Source organism: Sesamum indicum, linkage group LG3 (genome assembly GCF_000512975.1).
Source record: "Sesamum indicum cultivar Zhongzhi No. 13 linkage group LG3, S_indicum_v1.0, whole genome shotgun sequence".
In the NCBI taxonomy this organism is placed as follows: domain Eukaryota; kingdom Viridiplantae; phylum Streptophyta; class Magnoliopsida; order Lamiales; family Pedaliaceae; genus Sesamum; species Sesamum indicum.
This window is the reverse complement of record NC_026147.1, coordinates 13,414,120-13,433,542: the sequence shown is the minus strand read 5'-3', so window position 1 is coordinate 13,433,542 and position 19,423 is coordinate 13,414,120. Positions and strand designations below refer to the sequence as shown.

The 19,423-nt window shown below is 37.0% G+C and overlaps 4 protein-coding genes across 4 annotated transcripts in view; 3 read left to right on the top strand and 1 right to left on the bottom strand.

Moving 5' to 3' along the window:
- LOC105158269 overlaps nt 1-4,331 on the top strand; it is a 9,837-nt gene extending 5,506 nt beyond the window's left edge. Inside the window, exons 8-12 of the mRNA XM_011074959.2 lie at nt 627-678; nt 875-981; nt 1,061-1,189; nt 1,803-1,892; nt 3,371-4,331. Of these exons, the coding sequence (XP_011073261.1) occupies nt 627-678; nt 875-981; nt 1,061-1,189; nt 1,803-1,892; nt 3,371-3,901 (909 nt within the window). The 3' untranslated portion in view covers nt 3,902-4,331. The remainder of the gene's footprint in view (nt 1-626; nt 679-874; nt 982-1,060; nt 1,190-1,802; nt 1,893-3,370) is intronic.
- Nucleotides 6,235-11,828, top strand: LOC105158268 (chaperone protein ClpD, chloroplastic; the record flags this gene model as incomplete). Its single annotated transcript, XM_011074957.1, is given in 12 exon segments — nt 6,235-7,131; nt 7,689-7,852; nt 7,944-8,173; nt 8,315-8,423; nt 8,500-8,630; nt 8,848-8,949; nt 9,059-9,340; nt 9,437-9,540; nt 9,612-9,906; nt 10,486-10,719; nt 10,838-11,071; nt 11,329-11,828. Coding segments are annotated over 12 exon segments (2,898 nt in total). The 3' UTR covers nt 11,641-11,828.
- LOC105158267 (U2 small nuclear ribonucleoprotein A') lies at nt 14,121-17,822 on the top strand. The gene is made up of 8 exons (XM_011074956.2): nt 14,121-14,349; nt 14,487-14,527; nt 14,753-14,882; nt 14,966-15,171; nt 16,020-16,193; nt 16,711-16,761; nt 16,895-17,071; nt 17,512-17,822. Exons 1-8 carry the CDS (start codon nt 14,268-14,270, stop codon nt 17,515-17,517), a joined length of 867 nt encoding a protein of 288 aa, XP_011073258.1. The 5' UTR covers nt 14,121-14,267; the 3' UTR covers nt 17,518-17,822.
- LOC105158509 (protein FRIGIDA) overlaps nt 18,207-19,423 on the bottom strand; it is a 4,880-nt gene continuing 3,663 nt past the window's right edge. The window contains 2 exon segments of the mRNA XM_020692538.1: nt 18,207-19,341; nt 19,418-19,423. The exon segment at nt 19,418-19,423 is cut by the window's right edge and continues 170 nt beyond it. Coding sequence (XP_020548197.1) covers nt 18,541-19,341; nt 19,418-19,423 — 807 coding nt within the window. The 3' untranslated portion in view covers nt 18,207-18,540.

Here is a 19,423-nt window from a genome sequence, read left to right as displayed (position 1 = left end):
AATATCATATGATGTTTTTAATTTCTTTTATTCTTACCAATGGTATTAACTATCAGCTTCTTATATAACTTTGATAGCCTTAACACATTAAAGTTGGGGCTCTTTTGGATTTTGGTTTTGAAGTGTCATTTAAAAAATTTCAAAACTTACGTGCCAGCTCACTTCTGATGTCTTAATTATAATGCAATAATTTCAGAGAGGTACGTCCTTGACCAGGAACTTGGGAAAGGAATAAATGCTGCACATTGTCCTCGTGTTTGTGTAAGAACATGGCAGATTTTATCACAAAATATTAAAGCATGGGAATGGACATAAGGCAAAATCCGAACCAGATTGTGGAATCTTACTGAAACTTGTGGAATATTTGTGCTTTACTATATTTAATGCATTATACAACAGTGACTAGTCCCAATTCTTTGTTTCAAGTGTGTTAGGCTTCTAATCACCACAAATTCTTGGTAACTAGACACCTACTGAGTGATCAAGTAGCAGCGGCATAACTGAAGATTGAATATCCACCACTATTATGATTCAGTATATTTCTTAGAGTTGCTCCAGTTGGAGCTATACTTAAGTGTTGGCTGAAAATATTTCTTAGTATGCTTATCGTTTTTGCTTATTGCCAGGTTTTGGGTCAGTACAAGTGGCCTGAACATTTGGAATCAGAGTTTGTTTTTGGTGAGTGTATATTCCAAGTAATTTTATGCTTCATTCAGATGAAATTTACTTAACGACTGTGGTTAGTTGCCTGAACATTAAATTGGATGTTCTTTTTTTGAGTCTATAATCTGAAGTAACTACAATGCTTTTCTAAGATGAAACTTACTTATTGGCTGGTTCCTATTCTTGGTTTCCCTTTTCCTTTGTCTTGAAGGTTCATCCTCAGTTGGAAGTGTAAATGCACAATTCCTAGCTGCATTTTCAGCAGCAGCAGGAAAAAGGTCTGTGCCATTTTCTGACTCAGAGGAATCCGATCCAGATGTAAGACATTGTAATTTTGATAAATTGTCCTTTAACATTTTTACCTATGAATTCAGTAGTTTTCACTTGCTTCTTACAGTGGGGATGTTGGAATGCCAGTCAAGAGTTAAAAAATCCTTCTGTCAGGATTATATTTCCCAGCATTGAGAGAGTGAAGAATAACAGGAGTGGAATAATGGCTTCGCGGCGCATCTTGTGCTTCTCTCAGGTAGTGAAACATGCACCAAATCAAATTCCTTGCAATGGGATTGCCCCTTGCTCCTTTCAGTAATGGGTCGTTTACTTTTTGTAGTTGGGATAAGTGGTTGATACAGCCCACTTGGATAAAATGGGTGGATAAGCTAATTTAATAAGTTTTAAACAATGTTTACTGTAATGGATGATTTGAGTGATTCCAGAATCCGTAAAGTGGATGTTATTTACATTGTAGGATAATATTGGTGTTACATCTGCTAAAAATCTCTTATATCTTCTTTAATGTCTACTTCTTCGCTTATTTGATCTATTAAAATAAATTATGAAAACCTGAATTACATGCTGTTAGAGATATTAAATATATTAATATCACTAAGACATAAAATTTTCGTATCTCTATTACATGGCACTTGCACTTGTCCTCATCTGGCGACATGTAAATGGCCAAGCATTCATCTTTTGCCTTCTAAATATTGTTGTCTTATGTATGCAGGTAGCTGTTCTCACCGTGCATTTGATTTAACATCCTATGAGCAAGAATTCCTTTCGTATTCGTTCTATTTACTCTTAGTTCACCAACAATATAGTTTTAACAAGCAAGGTCTACTGTCATTCTATTTTTACAGAAAACATGGCAGAGGTTGAAAAATGTTGGCATTGTCCATGATGCAATTCCTTATCCAAGTGACAGAATTGGATTTCCTATGCATGTCAAGGTACTGATTTTTCACATACTGGTAGGACAAATTTTTTGCACATAGAAATATCTTGATATCTCTATGCATCACATAAAGCTAGGTATTGCACATCATTTATTTGTCTGCGAGCAAATCGCTGTACCGCATTGTCAAGTCTTAGACTTAGTATGGATGGATAACATCATTATAATGAATTCTTGCTTCTCATAACGATGGCTACATACATTATTTTAATAATGCTTAAACCACGTAAGTTATGTTCTTGGCTCTGCTTTTGTTGGTAAGGAGTCACCTACTGAGTTGATGTGGGGGAATAATTCTCAGACCTATAAGAAGCATGTTTATTTTTACAAATTGGATACTCCTCTATTTTAATGTTTTTACAGATAGTGGGTTTAGCCTGCAATATTTTGCCCTTTCTGTGTAAAATTGAATGTGCTATATCAGATATAGAAGAAAGTGATGGCCTTCCGTATGAACCCGGAGTGGGTACCAAAGTACCACTGGATGAAGAAACCATTCAATTAAGAGTTTGAAGAGCCACATAGTGGAGGACAAGTCTGAAACTTGTGTTGATATCTTTTACAGTGGTCTGCGAGAGAATCTTGTACCATTTCAATGCATGACAAGCAAACTGGTGAAATTTGATGATTGTTGGAAGTTAACAATAGTAGTGAAACATTGTTTGATGCGTGCACAGATTTAAACTAACTATGGACCATGCCAGCAGTTGTGGAAGGGTTTCAATATGACCTTCTACCCTTAATTAGGTCTTTGGATTTGTTGATTTATCAGGCTGATTTCCTTTTAGGCAGTCAAATTCAGCTTGTAAATTTCTGTATGTGGAGGATGACGTCAGGCAATTTATGGAATCAGCTTCTCATTGTTTTGCATCACTGACTGAAAAACAGTTAATAGGGCAGTAGTTCTGGTAAGCAATGATGCAAATACAAGTAAAATAGGGCTTTACTCCATGGTGTTGGCAGATGGAAGTTGCTTCTAGAAATTTAGAAGATGCAGGAAAGAAATGCAACTATTGGGGAGGAAAGAAATGTTAAAGATGAAATGGGAGGCTTGAGTGTGGAAGTAATATCCTGATACGAGTTTGAACAAATTTAAATGAAACTGCTCTAGTGGCCAAACTGGTACTAATATCTTCAAAGTTTGCTGCTTTTAACATGTAGACTTACGGTAACATTTCATTTGGAGCTAAAATTCCCAAATTACGTTTTGAGCTTCTATTATTCATATGTCTGAATCACAGTCCTCTTAATTAATTCTTGACCCTGCATGTTACCAAGTTTTGATCACCCGGCCTTATGGAAGTGCTTTCCTCTATTTTTGTAACAACATCACTATTTCCTTCACCTTTTGACTTATGCATAATACCACCTTCCTGCTCTTTTTTGTCAATTAAACTAAATAGTAGACTTGATTGTTCAGAGGATCAAATCTTACCATAGTTATGTTTAAATGATAATGAATTGTCCAATCAGGTGGGACGAAGACGATTTGAGTCTAAGGATGGCTCATCCTTTGGATGGGTTTATTGTGGATCACACAACTTCAGTGCTGCTGCCTGGGGACGTCCAATGTCAGACAGACAACTGAATGGGATTGTGAGAAATACTTCTGTATTAGGTTCAAGACTTCACATATCTAACTATGAACTAGGTATCATCTTCATTGTTCCCCCACCAGAGACAGTAGACCATGTTAAACAAGATACCAGAAACCTGGATGATATTGTTTTGCCATTTGTCATGCCTCCACCAAAATACAGACCAAGAGACCAGCCCGCTACAGCACAGGCAATAAGGGAGGCATTGGCAGAGCTCTCGGAGCAAGAAAGGGAAATAAATGAAGCGGTCTTGGCTCTTTCTGGTGGTTTGATGGAAGAGGTAATAACAGAGGAGGAAGAGGAGGAAGTAATTGAAACTGCTCAATATGTGGCACAGGAAAAGGAAGACGAAAAGGCTTATGCTGATAAACTCTGGAGCCAAGTTGATTCTTCACAAAGCTGTTGAATCCTTGGTCCCCACTGGTTATATTCTTCAGTATTGTGAAGTACGGTTTAACGACAATTGTGCTGCGTGTCATTAGACATGGAGGGACTGTTTCCATCTTATTGATTTGAAGACAAAAGCCTTGTGTAAAGCAAAGAGGCTTCTACTGCTGGTTTCCAGTTGGCGGGAAAGATTGGTTTTGCATTTGGAAATTCTAGTCCAGATTTGGTTCTCTTGTACCCGAAACCAGTTACAAGTATAGATTTACACTTGTTTCAGGAGAGAAAATCACAAAGGCGAAAAGCTTATCTATGTACCTTTGTTCCCCAACTTCATATACAAGATTCAAGATTCAAAGCGATGCTTAGGCAGCTGTCTTTATTGTGTACATTCAACATTCAGAGTTACCAGTTATAATCTGGTGCATATGATTGGAAATATTGTTGTTGTACTGATGGTGTCATACATATAATACAGGTTGTTATCAACCATTTACACCAAAATTTGTTCAGTGTTTTTAGTTAGGCTTATTTATAACAATTCCCCGTAAGAGTTAGTTTAATTACTGACTATATTTCTCTTCCCTTGAAATGAATGCAAAAATGTTTTATGGATTTACTCACAACTGAACTGGTTGTTACTTTGATGCCCATGGTCAATTATGTGTAGCTTACTCATCAATATTACAATTAAATAAAGATTCCTTCCATCGCTGTATTCTCTTTTTTAATTTCTGGGCATACTCATAAATTATATGTAAAGGGGTTGACCCGTATCTGGCAAGAATGCTCCCACTTGCATACAATGCTACTATCCCGCCAATGCCTTATTTACACCTTTACTGCTCCAAATTCCTGGATTTGGATGTCCCACTTGCTTCTAATTATTGCTCTAATAATTAAACATACGAACATGACAATAAGTAGAGATAAATATACACATGAAAACAAAGCTACAATTATTGACATGATTATCACCAATCATTGCGATGGATCAAACATTACCACATTTATCATGTGGGATCATGTGCTAATCCTCACTTGATTAGAGGAACTCGCAAACATTTATGGTGCAAACGTAATCCTTCTCAATAGACTGATTGCGAACCTTATTTTGCTATTTTTATTTTTCTAAAAGATAAATAATTGACACAATTAACATAAATTATTGCATATGAAAATTATGCATGTTTTGATAAGGAAAAAGAAAAACAAAGAAAATAGCTTTTTAAGAAAGAAACAACAAATTGTTCTTTTCGTTTTGCAGTAGAAATGGAATTTCTTGAATATTTGGTGGAAGCCATTCTCCTATTTCTTTGTTGCGTGCTTAGACCCACTACCTCCCTCCTTCTAATTCTTTCTACATTAAACATTCTTCTTCTTCATCATCTACAAATAACAGTCATATATATTCTATATACTTCTTTCACACTTTAATACTATATATATATATATTTCTATTTTTCTTGGATGGTTTAGTAAAATAGTTTGAAAGTGAATACTTTTGGGTTATTTTCAAAATATTTGTAAATCACTGACATTATCATACGATTGATCGATTTATTCAATAATAAATAAATGTACAATTTTACATACTATTTTATTTTTATATTTTTTTACACATTATAACGAATATAAGTGTCTTAAAAAGCCAACATAAGCCATGTGACCTAAAGCATACTATGCACATTACCATCATGATGTAAATGCTAAACAAGGCTTCCCCCAATTGTCTTTAGCCATACCCTTTTGACCACAAAGTCAACAAAAATTCAATGAATTTACAATTCAAATTGATTATCATTAAATTTTAAACTATCTCATCATAAATATAATATATTTATTATATGATTAGTGTATAATTTTAAAAGAAATAGTCAGTAAAAGGGTATTGAACATTCCCAAAACGCATGTATCAAAAGCTGGAGTAGTGAGGAATCTGCTCAATAAGAGCACATGTCCGTAGATTTTAGTAAACATCAGCAGTACGATTGTAGGATGTTATAATCCATAAGTCAATGATAGGGGGAGTACTGCTAATCGTTCCAACCAAACTTAATTTGGATATTTTTTTTTCAAAATTTTATTAAATTCATATTCTTCCAATTTTATGATCAGATTTGAATCAATCACATGATAATATAACGCAAATGATTGATATACAGTTAAAAAAAATTAATGAATAACACAATAAATATAATAAGAATTATTATGCAATTGGTCGATATCGATTAAATTTAATCTGAATAATTGTTTTCTTCAAAAAGCAACAAAAAAAACAGGTCATAAAAGTGCCAAAAAACAAAGAGAGAATAACAAGTCATAAAAATTGAGTTTGCTTTTGCGTGTAACTTTCCTCCAATTCTTTAGTTCCCAAATTTATCCAATTTCCCAACCCCTCTTATTATTATTATATGCCTAAACCTCATTTTGATCTTCAATTCAATTCATATTTCTTTTCCTCTTTTCTTTTTTTCTCTCTGTAAATTTGTACTATAATTTGTTTGTTGTACAATTTCGTTTCCTGTACCAAATTGATTGAATTTGTTTAATGGAACTGTCATGTTCGCCGCCGCTCTCAGTCAATTCCTTGTTGAATTCCGGCCCGCTCCGCCGTGGTTCTGCATCTGAGACCTACCGCAGATGCCAAAAGGTTGTGTGGTTTGCCCCAAATTGTTCGCCGTCTTCTTCCTATGCTACGGTTCCGATCAATGGTTGTAGCAGCAGCTGCAGCAGTAGCAGTTCGTCCTATTTTGGACTTTCGCTTGCTCAACATCGCGACGTGTGCCGGAACAATTTAGTTCGTGTTAAGAAATCGAGACGCTCGTTTTTCGTGGTGTCTGGAATTTTCGAGAGGTTCACGGAGAGAGCGATCAAGGCGGTGATGTTTTCGCAGAGAGAAGCTAAGGTTTTAGGCAAAGACATGGTGTTCACGCAGCACCTACTGCTGGGACTCGTCGCGGAGGATCGTGCTCCTGGCGGATTCTTGGGATCCGGTATCACTATTGATGCTGCGCGAGACGCTGTAAAGAGTTTGTGGCAGGAAGATCGTCAGAACGAAGAAAATGGTGAGAGTCCGCAGCAGTCGGAGACTTCGGCGACGGATGTGCCGTTTTCTGCTAGCACGAAGCGTGTTTTTGAGGCTGCCGTTGAGTATTCGAGGACTATGGGGTATAATTACATAGCGCCGGAGCATATAGCCATTGGCCTGTTTACAGTTGATGATGGCAGTGCTAGTCGTGTGTTCAAGAGGTATTGTATTATAAGTTGATGCATCTGTGCGTATTTATGCTGATTTGCTTATTTCTTGAAGCATGGCATTGTAGTTTGTTTGGTATGTGATGGTGATTTACGTAGAGATTCTGATGGATAACCAGTAGCATAGGTAGCTGATATCTTCTAATAGTGGAAGATGATGAATTTGGCATAATATCTTCTTGACAATAGGTTGAAGCAAAAGATTCTCTTGAGTAATGCTTGCAGTTATTTCAGTAGAGAATTGTAAACGTCAGAATCAAGGTTCACTTAGTCATGCTCTCTTTCTTTACCATTTCTGTATACTGGTACTCAGCTCAAATTTTCTCAACAATTGCTAGCATAGGTATTTTCGAAATCTCATTACTGAATCGATTCCGAGTTGCCATAATATGTAAACTAGGAAGAATATTGGAAGGAAGATGGAAAAATCTGTTATATTCTCTTTTGAATGTCCTTTGCTGCTTCTCTGTATGCTGGTTCACTTGAAGTCAGTGTAATTGTTTAAAAGGCTTCCACATATTATTTCTTGAACTAGACTGAAATGATTTCAGATTAGGGGCAAATGTGAATCATTTGGCCGCCGTTGCAGTCTCCAGACTTCAAGGTGAGCTTGCTAAGGAGGGAAGAGAACCAGCTTCCACAACATTCAAGAGGTCACCTGAGAACATCTTTCCTGAGAAAGTCACCCATGCTAGATCCCCAGAAAAAGCAGGAGGTAAGAATTAATATTTCCTACTTTCCTGTTTATTGGTAGTAGTTTTCTAAGAATACAGTAAATCACTATAAACTGTACTGATGTGTATCAGAGAGAAAAGCCCTCGACCTTTTCTGTGTGGATCTCACTGCCCGGGCTAGCAATGGATCCATTGATCCTGTAATTGGTCGCGACAATGAAGTACAGAGGATCGTTCAGATTCTTTGCCGGAGGACCAAGAGCAATCCCATCCTTCTTGGTGAAGCTGGGGTTGGAAAGACAGCAATTGCAGAAGGGCTGGCTATAAGTATTGCTGATGGAAATGTTCCCTCCTTTCTCATGGTGAGTTGTCTCTTCCGGAATGGAAAGTGCAAGTCAATTTATGTGTTCCCTGGAGTATTTAGGGAGTTGGATGCATGGGTTTGTTACTTAAAGTTGTCACTTGCTCAGCTTTGTCATTCCAACATTGTTTCTTTTGGCCAGAAAAAGCGGATATTGGCCCTAGACGTAGGTCTACTTATAGCAGGTGCGAAGGAGAGGGGTGAGTTGGAGGGACGTGTGACCATGTTGATAAAGGAGATAAAGAAGTCAGGTCAGTACTTGTTTGGCTATATGTAAGGGTTGTAACTTTTTAGGTCATGACTCAGCTTTATGTGTCCACATTTCAGGCAATATAATTCTCTTCATTGATGAGGTTCACACACTCATTGGCTCCGGCACAGTTGGCCGAGGAAATAAGGGATCTGGTCTGGACATAGCCAATCTACTGAAGCCATCACTTGGACGGGGTGAATTGCAGGTAAAAAAATCTTTGTAGAATGCCAGCTTTGCTGATTTCTAGTTTTACGTCATCTGAGTTGATGCATCATTCATGAATGTTCCAAGAGAGAGATCATATTTAAACAATTTGCATCCACTGCCAATTCCCTGAAAACATAAAGTGAAAGAGATGAACTATTTTGTGGTCAAAATAGGCTGATCTTTGAATTCTTTGAACTTTATGTTGATTGTGGCAGTGTATTGCGTCTACCACTATGGATGAATTCCGGTCGCATTTTGAGAAGGATAAAGCATTGGCCAGAAGATTTCAACCTGTTCTGATTAGTGAACCAACGGAGGTACTATTGTGATCTCTATTGATACACACAGGGGCACATGCATATATTACTGATATCCTATTTTATCTAGTCTAACGGCATTGGTGCTTTGTTTTCAAAACTTTTCTAGCAAGATGCAGTTCAGATACTGTTAGGTGTGCGAGAAAAGTACGAATCTCATCACAAATGTGTTTACACTCTTGAGGCCATAAATGCTGCTGTACAGCTGTCGGCAAGATATATTCCAGATCGATATCTTCCTGATAAAGCTATTGATCTAATAGATGAGGCAGGCAGTAGAGCTCGTATGGAAGCATCTAAGAGGAAAAAGGAAAAACAAACTTCAGTACTTTCTAAGTCACCAAGTGATTATTGGCAAGAAATTAGAGCTGTGCAGGCGAGGCATGAAGCGGTATGGTATTTCTGCCTTACCAAGATATAAGTTTCATATATTGTAACCGCTTAATTCCTTTCAATATTCACATCTGATACTTGTGTTTTTGAGCAGTCACTGGCAACAAACCTGGCTGAAAATGGGGACTTCTTGAGGATGAAAGAGGATGGGAAACTCAATTTTGATCCTTCTTTGCCGTCCTCATTCCCAGATGATGAGTATGTGTCCTGTTTTCCATCCCCTAATAATTGATTTGAATCAGTAGAAACTGATCTTTTGCCTTATCCAGAATGACAGTGGTCGGACCTGAGGATATAGCTGCTGTTGCTTCATTCTGGTCAGGGATCCCAGTTAAGAAACTTACAGCTGATGACAGAATGCTTCTGGTGGGTCTTAATGAACAGCTGAAGAAACGAGTCATTGGTCAAGATGAGGCTGTATCTGCCATTTGTCGGGCTGTGAAGAGATCCCGTGTTGGCTTGAAGGACCCAGATAGACCGATTGCTGCAATGCTCTTCTGTGGCCCCACTGGTGTTGGAAAAACTGAACTCACCAAAGCTTTGGCAGCAACTTATTTTGGTTCTGTAAGAAATCATGCACCACTATGTTTTTTTTCTTGTGATTAACAAATTTTATCTTGACGAAGGTTAAACCAACTTTACTGGGTTTTGCTTAGATAAGACGAGTATATGCGAGAGAGTTACCTATAAATCTATGCCTGCCACTTTGATATGCTCTTTGGGACTGGGGTTATCCAAATATAAAATATGAGACGCAAACCCCAAAGTCCAATTAGCAGTTTGAAGGACCTTCCCTTCCCTTCCAGGGATATGTTTAGGAAAAAGGATCTGGAAGCAGTTTTTTGAAAATAAGGAGAGGCTTTTGTATGTGTATTTAAGCTATACCTGTAAACAGAAGTTGGATTTGCTGGATGGTTTTTGGATCATTGGGGAAGTCTAGCTTCTTTTGTTAGTCTTAAAAGACGTTCTGATTGATTATAATTGGTTGAGCTATTCCCGCCTTTTTTTTTTTTGGCTTTGTTGATCTTTCTGTCAGCATTAGATTACTTATGGAGGTCCAAATTCCTTGCCATCAATCTCATTCAGTGCGATATATTTTAAGAGTCAGCTTGCTGAGATACTATTACTTGAACTTTCATATAGGAGTCCGCCATGCTAAGATTGGACATGAGTGAATATATGGAGCGGCATACTGTAAGCAAATTAATCGGATCTCCCCCAGGTTATGTAGGCTATGGTGATGGAGGTACTCTTACGGAAGCCATCAGAAGACGGCCTTTCACTGTTGTGCTGTTAGATGAGATTGAGAAAGCTCACCCAGATATATTCAACATTCTCCTTCAGTTGTTTGAAGATGGTCACCTAACAGATTCTCAGGTTTAGTTTCTATAATGGTTATATCATTATAAAATCCTAAACCATTGAATAATTAATGTCCTTGGTTTATCCATCATAATAATACTGATAAAGTCTTCTTCTGAAATTCGTTTAATAGGGTCGAAGAGTGTCATTCAAGAACGCACTGATAGTAATGACCTCCAACGTGGGATCTGCTGCCATTGCGAAGGGTGGAAAAAACTCCTTTGGCTTTTTCATTGATGAAGATAAATCAACTTCATATGCTGGAATGAAAGCTTTGGTGATTGAAGAGCTGAAGGGATACTTCCGCCCGGAGTTGCTGAATAGAATAGATGAAGTAGTGGTGTTCCGTCCGCTTGAGAAACCTCAGGTTTGGCCCCTTCAATCATTTTCTATTGCCTTAATACGTGGAGTAGGTCAAGGGCTGCTATAAGTTGTGCTCTATAAATTAATTGGACTATAATTGAATTCAGATTTTCACTTGTTCTACTAGTGAAATAACAGTACATTCAGACAGATTAGAGCAATATTTAAATTCAGAGTTTCACTTGTGACCTTAGACATGCATTATTACCAATCTTATTTGCTGTCCACTCAGGTAATTAATTTACATTTCCCTTGTATCAGATGCTTGAAATATTGGACATAATGCTGCATGAGGTGAAAGGGCGTCTCGCCACTTTGGGAATCGGCTTGGAGGTATCAGAAGCAGTCATGGACCTGATTTGCCAGCAGGGTTATGACCGAAGTTATGGTGCACGCCCTCTCAGGAGAGCCGTTACACTTTTGATTGAAGATCTCGTAAGTGAATCTCTACTTTCTGGGGACTACAAGCCCGGTGATATTGCCATAATTCATTTGGATGATTCTGGTAACCCAGTCGTAACTAATCGATCAAACCAGAGAATCCAATTATCCGACGCAGCTTCCAATTCATAAATAGCAGTAAGTGATCCTAAGTTGTATATTCGAGTAAATTTTTGTACAGAGAATGTAAATAATGGATTCATGTATGATGAGGGCGTGTATAGAAACCCTGTACGATTCTTTGGAGCATAAGCAGTAAAGCTGCCTACCGCAACACTTCATATATCATATATGTTTCTCCCGACCGTGTTATTGGTATATTTATTTGCCAGTGATGATCAGAGTGGCTGTTATTGGACTTGTGCAACTTTGGTCTTGTAGGTGTTATACTCATGTTCAATACATGAAGCGGGTAAGCATTAGATGTCAAGCATCTAGTCCGCAACTTGTTATTTTACAAGCCATCTCAACTCATCTTGGAGCTGGACTTGCATCTCTACTTGTTCTGCCATCAATGAATGTAACAGAACTTAAACAAACTTATGTTGATATAAAACCATGTTGATATGATTAGGGATAATTCTCAAGAGATTGGGAAGTTTGTAATTTCAAACAATTACAGCCATCAATGTATGGTAGGTTTTATTTGTATTTTATCACACAATTTGTGTTTATTGTTAGGGTGAATAATAATAAGTTTTCTTGAGATTTGGTATAATTAAAAATATTCTCTTATTGTTTGAAAAATTACGTTATTCTTTTGATATGATAAAATTAGGTAAATTTGGATGGAGATTTGAAATTGTCAATTTTGCCCTTATTATATATATATATATATATTATAAAAGAAATTAAAAAGTAGAACAAGGTGGATAGAAAAAATTGAAAAATTGTAAAAAAAATTATCCAGTTTGATTTATATAAAAACGAATTGGTTCAAAGAGGCTTAAATGGTCTAAAAGGAAGAAAAATATTGCAAAAGTCCAAAGGAATACAAAGCTCAAGCTATCCTCGGGAGGCCCAGTTCGAATATGGGCCCAAAATGCCCTAAAAGCTTAATCTAGGTAGAGCCCCCAGAGAATCAGGTAGGAAGTGTCCCTAGGAAATGAATTGGCCAAAAAAAGCCTGACAAACCGATCCAAGAAGACTTTAGAGACCCACAAGGAAATTTAGAAACTTAAAATTCCCTAACCAAAGTTAAAATTTATCTCCCATGGCATCCACCAGTAGCCCAGGTGGCATCTATATAGGATCTTTCGAGGCGAACTTCATAAAATCAAATAAGGACCAATAGCCCCAAAGGGGACACGTGGCGCTTCTAGTCAGAAGTACCTATAAAGCTTTAAAATCTTGGACTCCAGCTAGGAGAATGCGTCTTCTCAATCACCTCCTTGAAAGTCCAAAAGACATTTTTATTACCTTTATTTATAGTGGTCTCCAACCGCCCTCAGAGAATCGATGGTCTCCAACCGCCAAAAGATAACCCTTCATCGAATCCAGGGGAATCCTCCAACTACTGGGGACCCTCACCGAATCCATGGGGGATTCAACCTTATCTAACAAATTTGAGAGCATGCTCTAGCAAATCTGTGATTTTCTCCAACGAACTTATGGTTGCCTATAAATAGAGACCTCCTTTAACGGGAGAAGGCAACTTGAGCTTACATATTATAACTTTTGCTGTCATGCTACCACTTTAGCTGAAAGTATCATTGTATTTCGTACTTAGAGGTTCATTTCGATATCAATATCACATTTGTATATGAAAAACGTGGAATAACACTCTATATTTTACTCATTTACACTTCCTTTATTTTCTAGCACTTATTTCATTACTTTTCACTCCAAGTGCGCCCAAGGACCCCATTTTTTCTTCACATCACCTTAGTTCATAAAAATTCAAAAATTTTTAAAATAAGTAAAATTATAATTTATAATCCATAAAGACATTTAGGTCAGTTCACTACAAAACATGGATGAAAATTTAATGAAAACTAACAGATTGTGCTATTTGTTAGATGATCGCTAAAATTAGAAGGTATTTATAATTTTTTAAATGACAACAGAGTATTTATAATTATTTGCCAAATTTATAAAGAATTTGTTGTAATTTACTCTTATTATTGTGAGACTTCAAGGTGCATTGATGTGTGGGTAATACCCTTTCCTAGTTTATATCGAATAAATACCCATAATAGTTATTTATATCTTCTATTCGGATTTTACCCATAAAATAATAATAATTGGATCGAATTTAAATTTAAATATTATTTATCCAGGCCTACTTTAAACTTCGGTAATTCTCACGGATCCAAGTAACTTGTACATCCTTTGTTGTGATCTAATTAAAGCATTTTAACACTATTCTTATGCACTAGTACATATTTTTTAATTTAAAAGATCCCCATAAATATGTAAACTTAATTTCTTCCTTTTTATTGATTTATTCAAAAAGAGAACTTTTTTGGTCATACTTGTGAATAAGTTCATTTACTGTGCAAAAGAAAAGGTAAAAAGAAGGAAAAGTGGGGTGTTTGTGAGATTTCCTGAAACTTTGGGGGTTGGCTTTTGTAATTTTACCTAATAATAGTTAATGGTTTCGGTCCCCGCTGCTCTCCTCAAAGAAAAACCTCTTCTGGGGTTTTTGCTGTTGCTGCTGCTGCTTCGTTTTCCGCTTCACAACCAGAAAAACAGTAACAATTTCAAAAAGGGAGAAGACTTGGAAAAGAAGAAGGTAGGAGAAAGAAAGAGGTTAGGAAATGGTGAGATTAACGGCGGATTTGATTTGGAAAAGCCCTCATTTCTTCAATGCCATTCGCGAGCGAGAACTGGATCTCCGAGGTTCCTTTCTTTGAAACCCTAACATCATTTTTTCTATGTTTATATAATGTTACTGTGTATTTTTACATACTTAATTTTTCGGTGATTGGTTTTATCTTTTTTGGTTCATTTTTTTTTTCTGTACTTTATGTGAACAGGGAATAAAATCGCTGTTATAGAGAATATTGGTGCTACTGAGGTGAAGCTTTCCTTTTTCTTCTTCTCTTTGCTAGTTCCGTTCCAGTTTTTACTTATGTATTATTTTCAATTTCGGATGAAAGTTAAGTTTTGGCTGCCGCATTTTGTTTTTGTGAAAGTTTTGATTGCATTAGTTTTTTTCTTTTAATTTGGAATTTTTGAAGTCTGCTACTTTCTTTAATTTCTATTTTTTTTTTAAATTTTGTTTTTGCATTACGACCCACAGGACCAATTTGACACCATTGATTTATCTGACAATGAGATTGTGAAGCTTGAAAACTTCCCCAACTTAAATCGTCTAGGCACTTTGTTGTTGAACAACAACAGAATTACCCGTATCAACCCCAACCTAGGAGGTATGGTTTTGTTTATCTTTTTTATTTTTAACTTTTGTAGAACTAGGTCGTATTTACTAGTTATTGTGTTGGTGTAATTGCAGAATTTTTGCCCAAATTGCATACTTTGGTACTTACCAACAATAGGTTAACCAACTTGGTTGAAATTGATCCTCTCACATCACTCCCAAAGCTGCAGTTTCTTAGTTTGCTTGACAACAACATTACTAAGAAACCCAATTACCGCCTATATGTCATCCACAAGTTGAAGTCTCTGCGCATGCTCGATTTCAGGAAAGTCAAACAAAAGGTTAGTATTCAAATTCTTGTTCATTTGATCCTTTTGGTGTAGTTAAATGTTGTAAACTGGCATGATGTTTTAGCCACTATCCTATCTCAATGCCAGACAATGCATTAAGTAGAGCAGCCAACCTAAGGGCCACGTTTGTTGAGTTTGTTGAAGAATTTTGCATTTTGAGATCAATAGCTTTGTATATGTGTATTCCCATATTGGATATTCTTTTAGGATATATGTGTCCTCCCTATATTTCCTTGTGAGAATTGTTATGTTTCTGTATCACATGGCATCGGACAGCTGAAATCTGTGTATTTCAGTTATTAACTAACGACAGCACGTTGTGTTTTTTGACTTATGTCCTGGTCCCTTAAGAACCATATAGTTTGACTTGTACATGTACTACTCACCTTGGATGTCGTAGTATGCAAATAATAGGTGCAGTTGATTGTTTCAGATTGACTTTCTTGTTGATAGGTTCTCCGTTTGGACAAGCTTTGAAGATTTTTGTGGCTCACATATAATTTTTTATTATCTGTCCTCCACTGTATCTGTTTTTAGTTGCACAAGTTTATCGCTGCTGTTATCTATGCCTTAGATGGAGCTCATGTTACTGTTTGTGCATAATATCGTATCATTTTAATAGCATTTTGGAGTTTGAATGTTGCCACAAACTTCCCATTGTTGTGTAAATTTTGCAATTTTCTTCTGCTGTCAGTAATCAGTTCTTTAACAAATAATCGGTTTAGTTTGTAATTCCTCTCTGAATTATTTCAAATTAACTATTCTGTGTTTTGAAATAATACTGTATCTATGTGATTGTTTAATATAAATAGGTTACATGTTGTTTTAAATGACAATAGGAGCGGGTTGAAGCCAAGAATTTGTTTGCATCCGAAGAAGCTGAGGAAGAGGTTAAAAGGGAATCCGCAAAGACATTTGTACCTGGTGATATTCCTAGCACTCAAGAAGTCACAAAGGAGGAACAAACACCTAAACCAGTTGCTCCTACACCAGAGCAAATATTAGCTATTAAGGTATATGGTTCTTCTTTTGTTTTGCATTATTCACCTCACCATTTCAGGATCAAAATGAAAAGTCCCTTACTAGCTGTAACTTCAGAAAATTTATGCCTACCAAAATGCCAATCCTAACAGGATGAGACAAGTTGCCTTTACAAATCTCCCTCAGTTTGCAAATACTTTCTGATAGACTGACATTTGAAAATGAGGAGAGATTAGAGAGAAGATTCATTGTCTTAATGGATTAAAGGTAACAAGAAAATCCACGACAATGCCTTAAACGGTTATTTAGCAAAATTGAAAGAAGGGTAAGATAAAAAAACGAACTAGGAGAATGGTAAGATTACAGGTGTTTCTTATATGTTTTGGGTTTTTGACTGAAGGAATAAAGTGTTGAACAATCTGTGGCCTCCTTATTTCTCTTCCTCCAGGCCAATTATACACTTAATTATTTTTCTTCTCTGTGATGCTATTCTGTTTAACGTATTTGGCTTGTGTAAAATTATTTAAAATTTATGATACATCCGTGCAGGCTGCTATTGTGAATTCACAAACTCTTGAGGAGGTGGCAAGGCTTGAACAGGTGATCTACCTTGCTTTCCTAATGGACTGTAATCTTAATGGAAACAGTTTTATCCTGCTTTACATTGCCCATGATTTCTTTCGCAATATAAGCTGCCATTAGATTTTTCTTTACTATCTGTTTTGGTATGCAGGCACTCAAATCAGGCCAGCTTCCAGCTGATCTCAACATCAGTGATATTGACAGTGCTCCTAAAAGTGAAAGTGCTCCTAAAAATGGAAGTGCTGGACAAGATAACATGATTACTGATGAAAAAGAAGCAAATGATGAATCTGAACAAAAGAACGATGAGTCTGCAGAAATGGAAGAGGTATTTTTATTGCTCAATTATCTATTAATTTGGTTTAATATCTTAATACCTAGGCGGTGGTAACTTTTATATTTTCCTATTGCCCTGGTGGATTTTGATCAACTATTATGGTCTGTAGTGGTAAATGTTGCAGGAATCGTATAGGTGTAATGTGTTTGACTAGGCATGTGATGCATGCAAAATGGCTGGTCCATTTCTGTTTTAGAAAATGTGACACCAATTGGATACCACAATGTTTTTATAGATTAAGGTGATAAAAAATTAAATAGCAACCTTCATATCTTGATCAATCTTTTTTGTGCTTTGGGACCTGGATACGGTTAAATATGTTTCTTATAATTGTTAGCTCGTATTCAATGTTTTAGGTTAATGATTTCTCTCTACTATTTCAGATCTTTTAACGTATGGCTCTAACATCCTGTTTGCTTCCCTTATGTCAGGAATAGGGCGGTCCACGTTGATACTCGACACTTCTTGTTTTGCATCCAGAAGTGAGCACAGAACATGGAAAATTGTTGCTCTACCTTGTGTAATGTTGTATCCATATGAGAGTTCACAGAGTGCGTGGTGAAGGAGAATCTGACCATTAGGCATCTTTTACCGGCATATTTGAGAAAAAAAACACTTCTCTTCTATTAGGCCATTCAGACTTTTGTCTTTTTATTGAATTCGTTCTACAAAATATTGAAAATGGCTGCTGAACTTAACTCGAGTTGGGATTTTGGTCAAATGAGAAATTCATGTCCCTTAATTCTCCAGTCATATAATCGGCGGTGTGAGTGTTGAAATAAGGCTATTTGAAGGTTGAAGTTTGATTGTGGTAGAATTTGGCTGCTCTCAAACTATGAACTATATGACACATATAAGAAGCACAACTTTTACCCTTCCGGACATGGTTTCGGTTTCAAAATTCACTGCCTTTAACCCCATCTGTTGCATTGTATGCAAACTAAAAAGGCCTAGGAGCAAGAATTATATCATAACAGCCGCCTCAAATTCAAATCTTGCAGTTTGTCGTCCTAAGAGCAGGCGCTTCATTCTGTAGGTTGGGGTGGGAGGAGCTGGGATTTATTCATTTTAAGAGTACTGCTTAATAGGCCTGACAAAGTCTACATAGATCTTTTTGAGAAGATCATCTAAAATCGCAGAATGCGTTAATACATCCTTTACTTTCCCGAAGTTTCTTTTGCAATGGAAGCAAGGTCTATCTACATACGTCAAAAGAACTCAAGTCTGAAAAAATATTATACAGATTCTAGCGGAACTGAAACACTTGTTCTTCTACTCAAAGGCCACAACACAGTGTTATCATTCGTTTTTTATATCCAGTCAAACAATTCGGTTGCGCCAGCAGATTTTCTCATTATGCAGTTTCAAACGTTAAAAGCTGAAAAAAAAAAAAAAAGGAAGGAAATAAGTCCTAACTAGAGAAAGTCTTGGACAACAGATACCATTCCCTTCTTCAGAGGTTAAACTTGGTATAAATACGATGAATGATGGGCAGGCACAGCTGTTGGAAGCCCACCACCATTGCGAGGAACACTGCTCAGATATGATTCACTCTCGACAACACTATCTGCAAACTGATAAAGATCAGAGGCAGATCCTCGACTTACATGACCAACTGATGATGTATTTGGTGCCCCAGCAAAGCCTTCCATGGATGTCGATGCCCTATACAAGCTAGTTAGCCCCAGAGATGGTTGACCAGCATACCTTTCGTTTATGGTAGAATCCCCTTGCCACACATAAGGATGAGAAGCACGATTCATAACATGCCCAGCCGTGTCGACCAGCACTCCCCCGTGGACTCCAGCATATGAACCTGATGAAAGGATGCCACCATGGCTTGCTGACATACCAGCAGCAACTCCAGGTGGGATCATACTTTCAGGCAGCAATCCTGCACTAGGCCCTCCGTAAACTACAGATGGGGAAGCAGAATAAGTACTGGCATGACCAGGAAGTCCACTATCCAACAAGTTTCTTCTGCTATCAACATGACCAGCAACCTTGTGCTGTTGTGGGCCATGACCTGTAATACGGGAACGTTTTCCTTCTTGGGTTTTTGACTTCTTTGATGTCTCGGTTTCACTTGCTTTTCTTTTGTGAGCTGATTTCCTATCAAACTCGGCAATATCCTTTTCTAAAGTTGCAATCTTTTCGTTGATTTGCCATCCAGGAAGCAGCTTTGCAGGATCAGTGTTGTGTCTTTCCAGACACTTGCTGATAGATTTCAGAGCAGCTAATTGCTTCTTATTTGCTTCATTCTGAAGGTAAGTTAACACAAGATAAACATCAAAAGGATGATTGACTGTAGAAAAAATGGCAAAAAAACCCAAAAACTTACAA

Coding starts and splice junctions, on each gene's coding strand:
- LOC105158267 (XM_011074956.2), top strand. CDS start 14,268: ATGGTGAGATTAACGGCGGATTTGATTTGGAAAAGCCCTCATTTCTTC. Junction 14,350..14,486: donor GCGAGAACTGGATCTCCGAG/GTTCCTTTCTTT, acceptor TTATGTGAACAG/GGAATAAAATCGCTGTTATA. Junction 14,883..14,965: donor TATCAACCCCAACCTAGGAG/GTATGGTTTTGT, acceptor GTGTAATTGCAG/AATTTTTGCCCAAATTGCAT.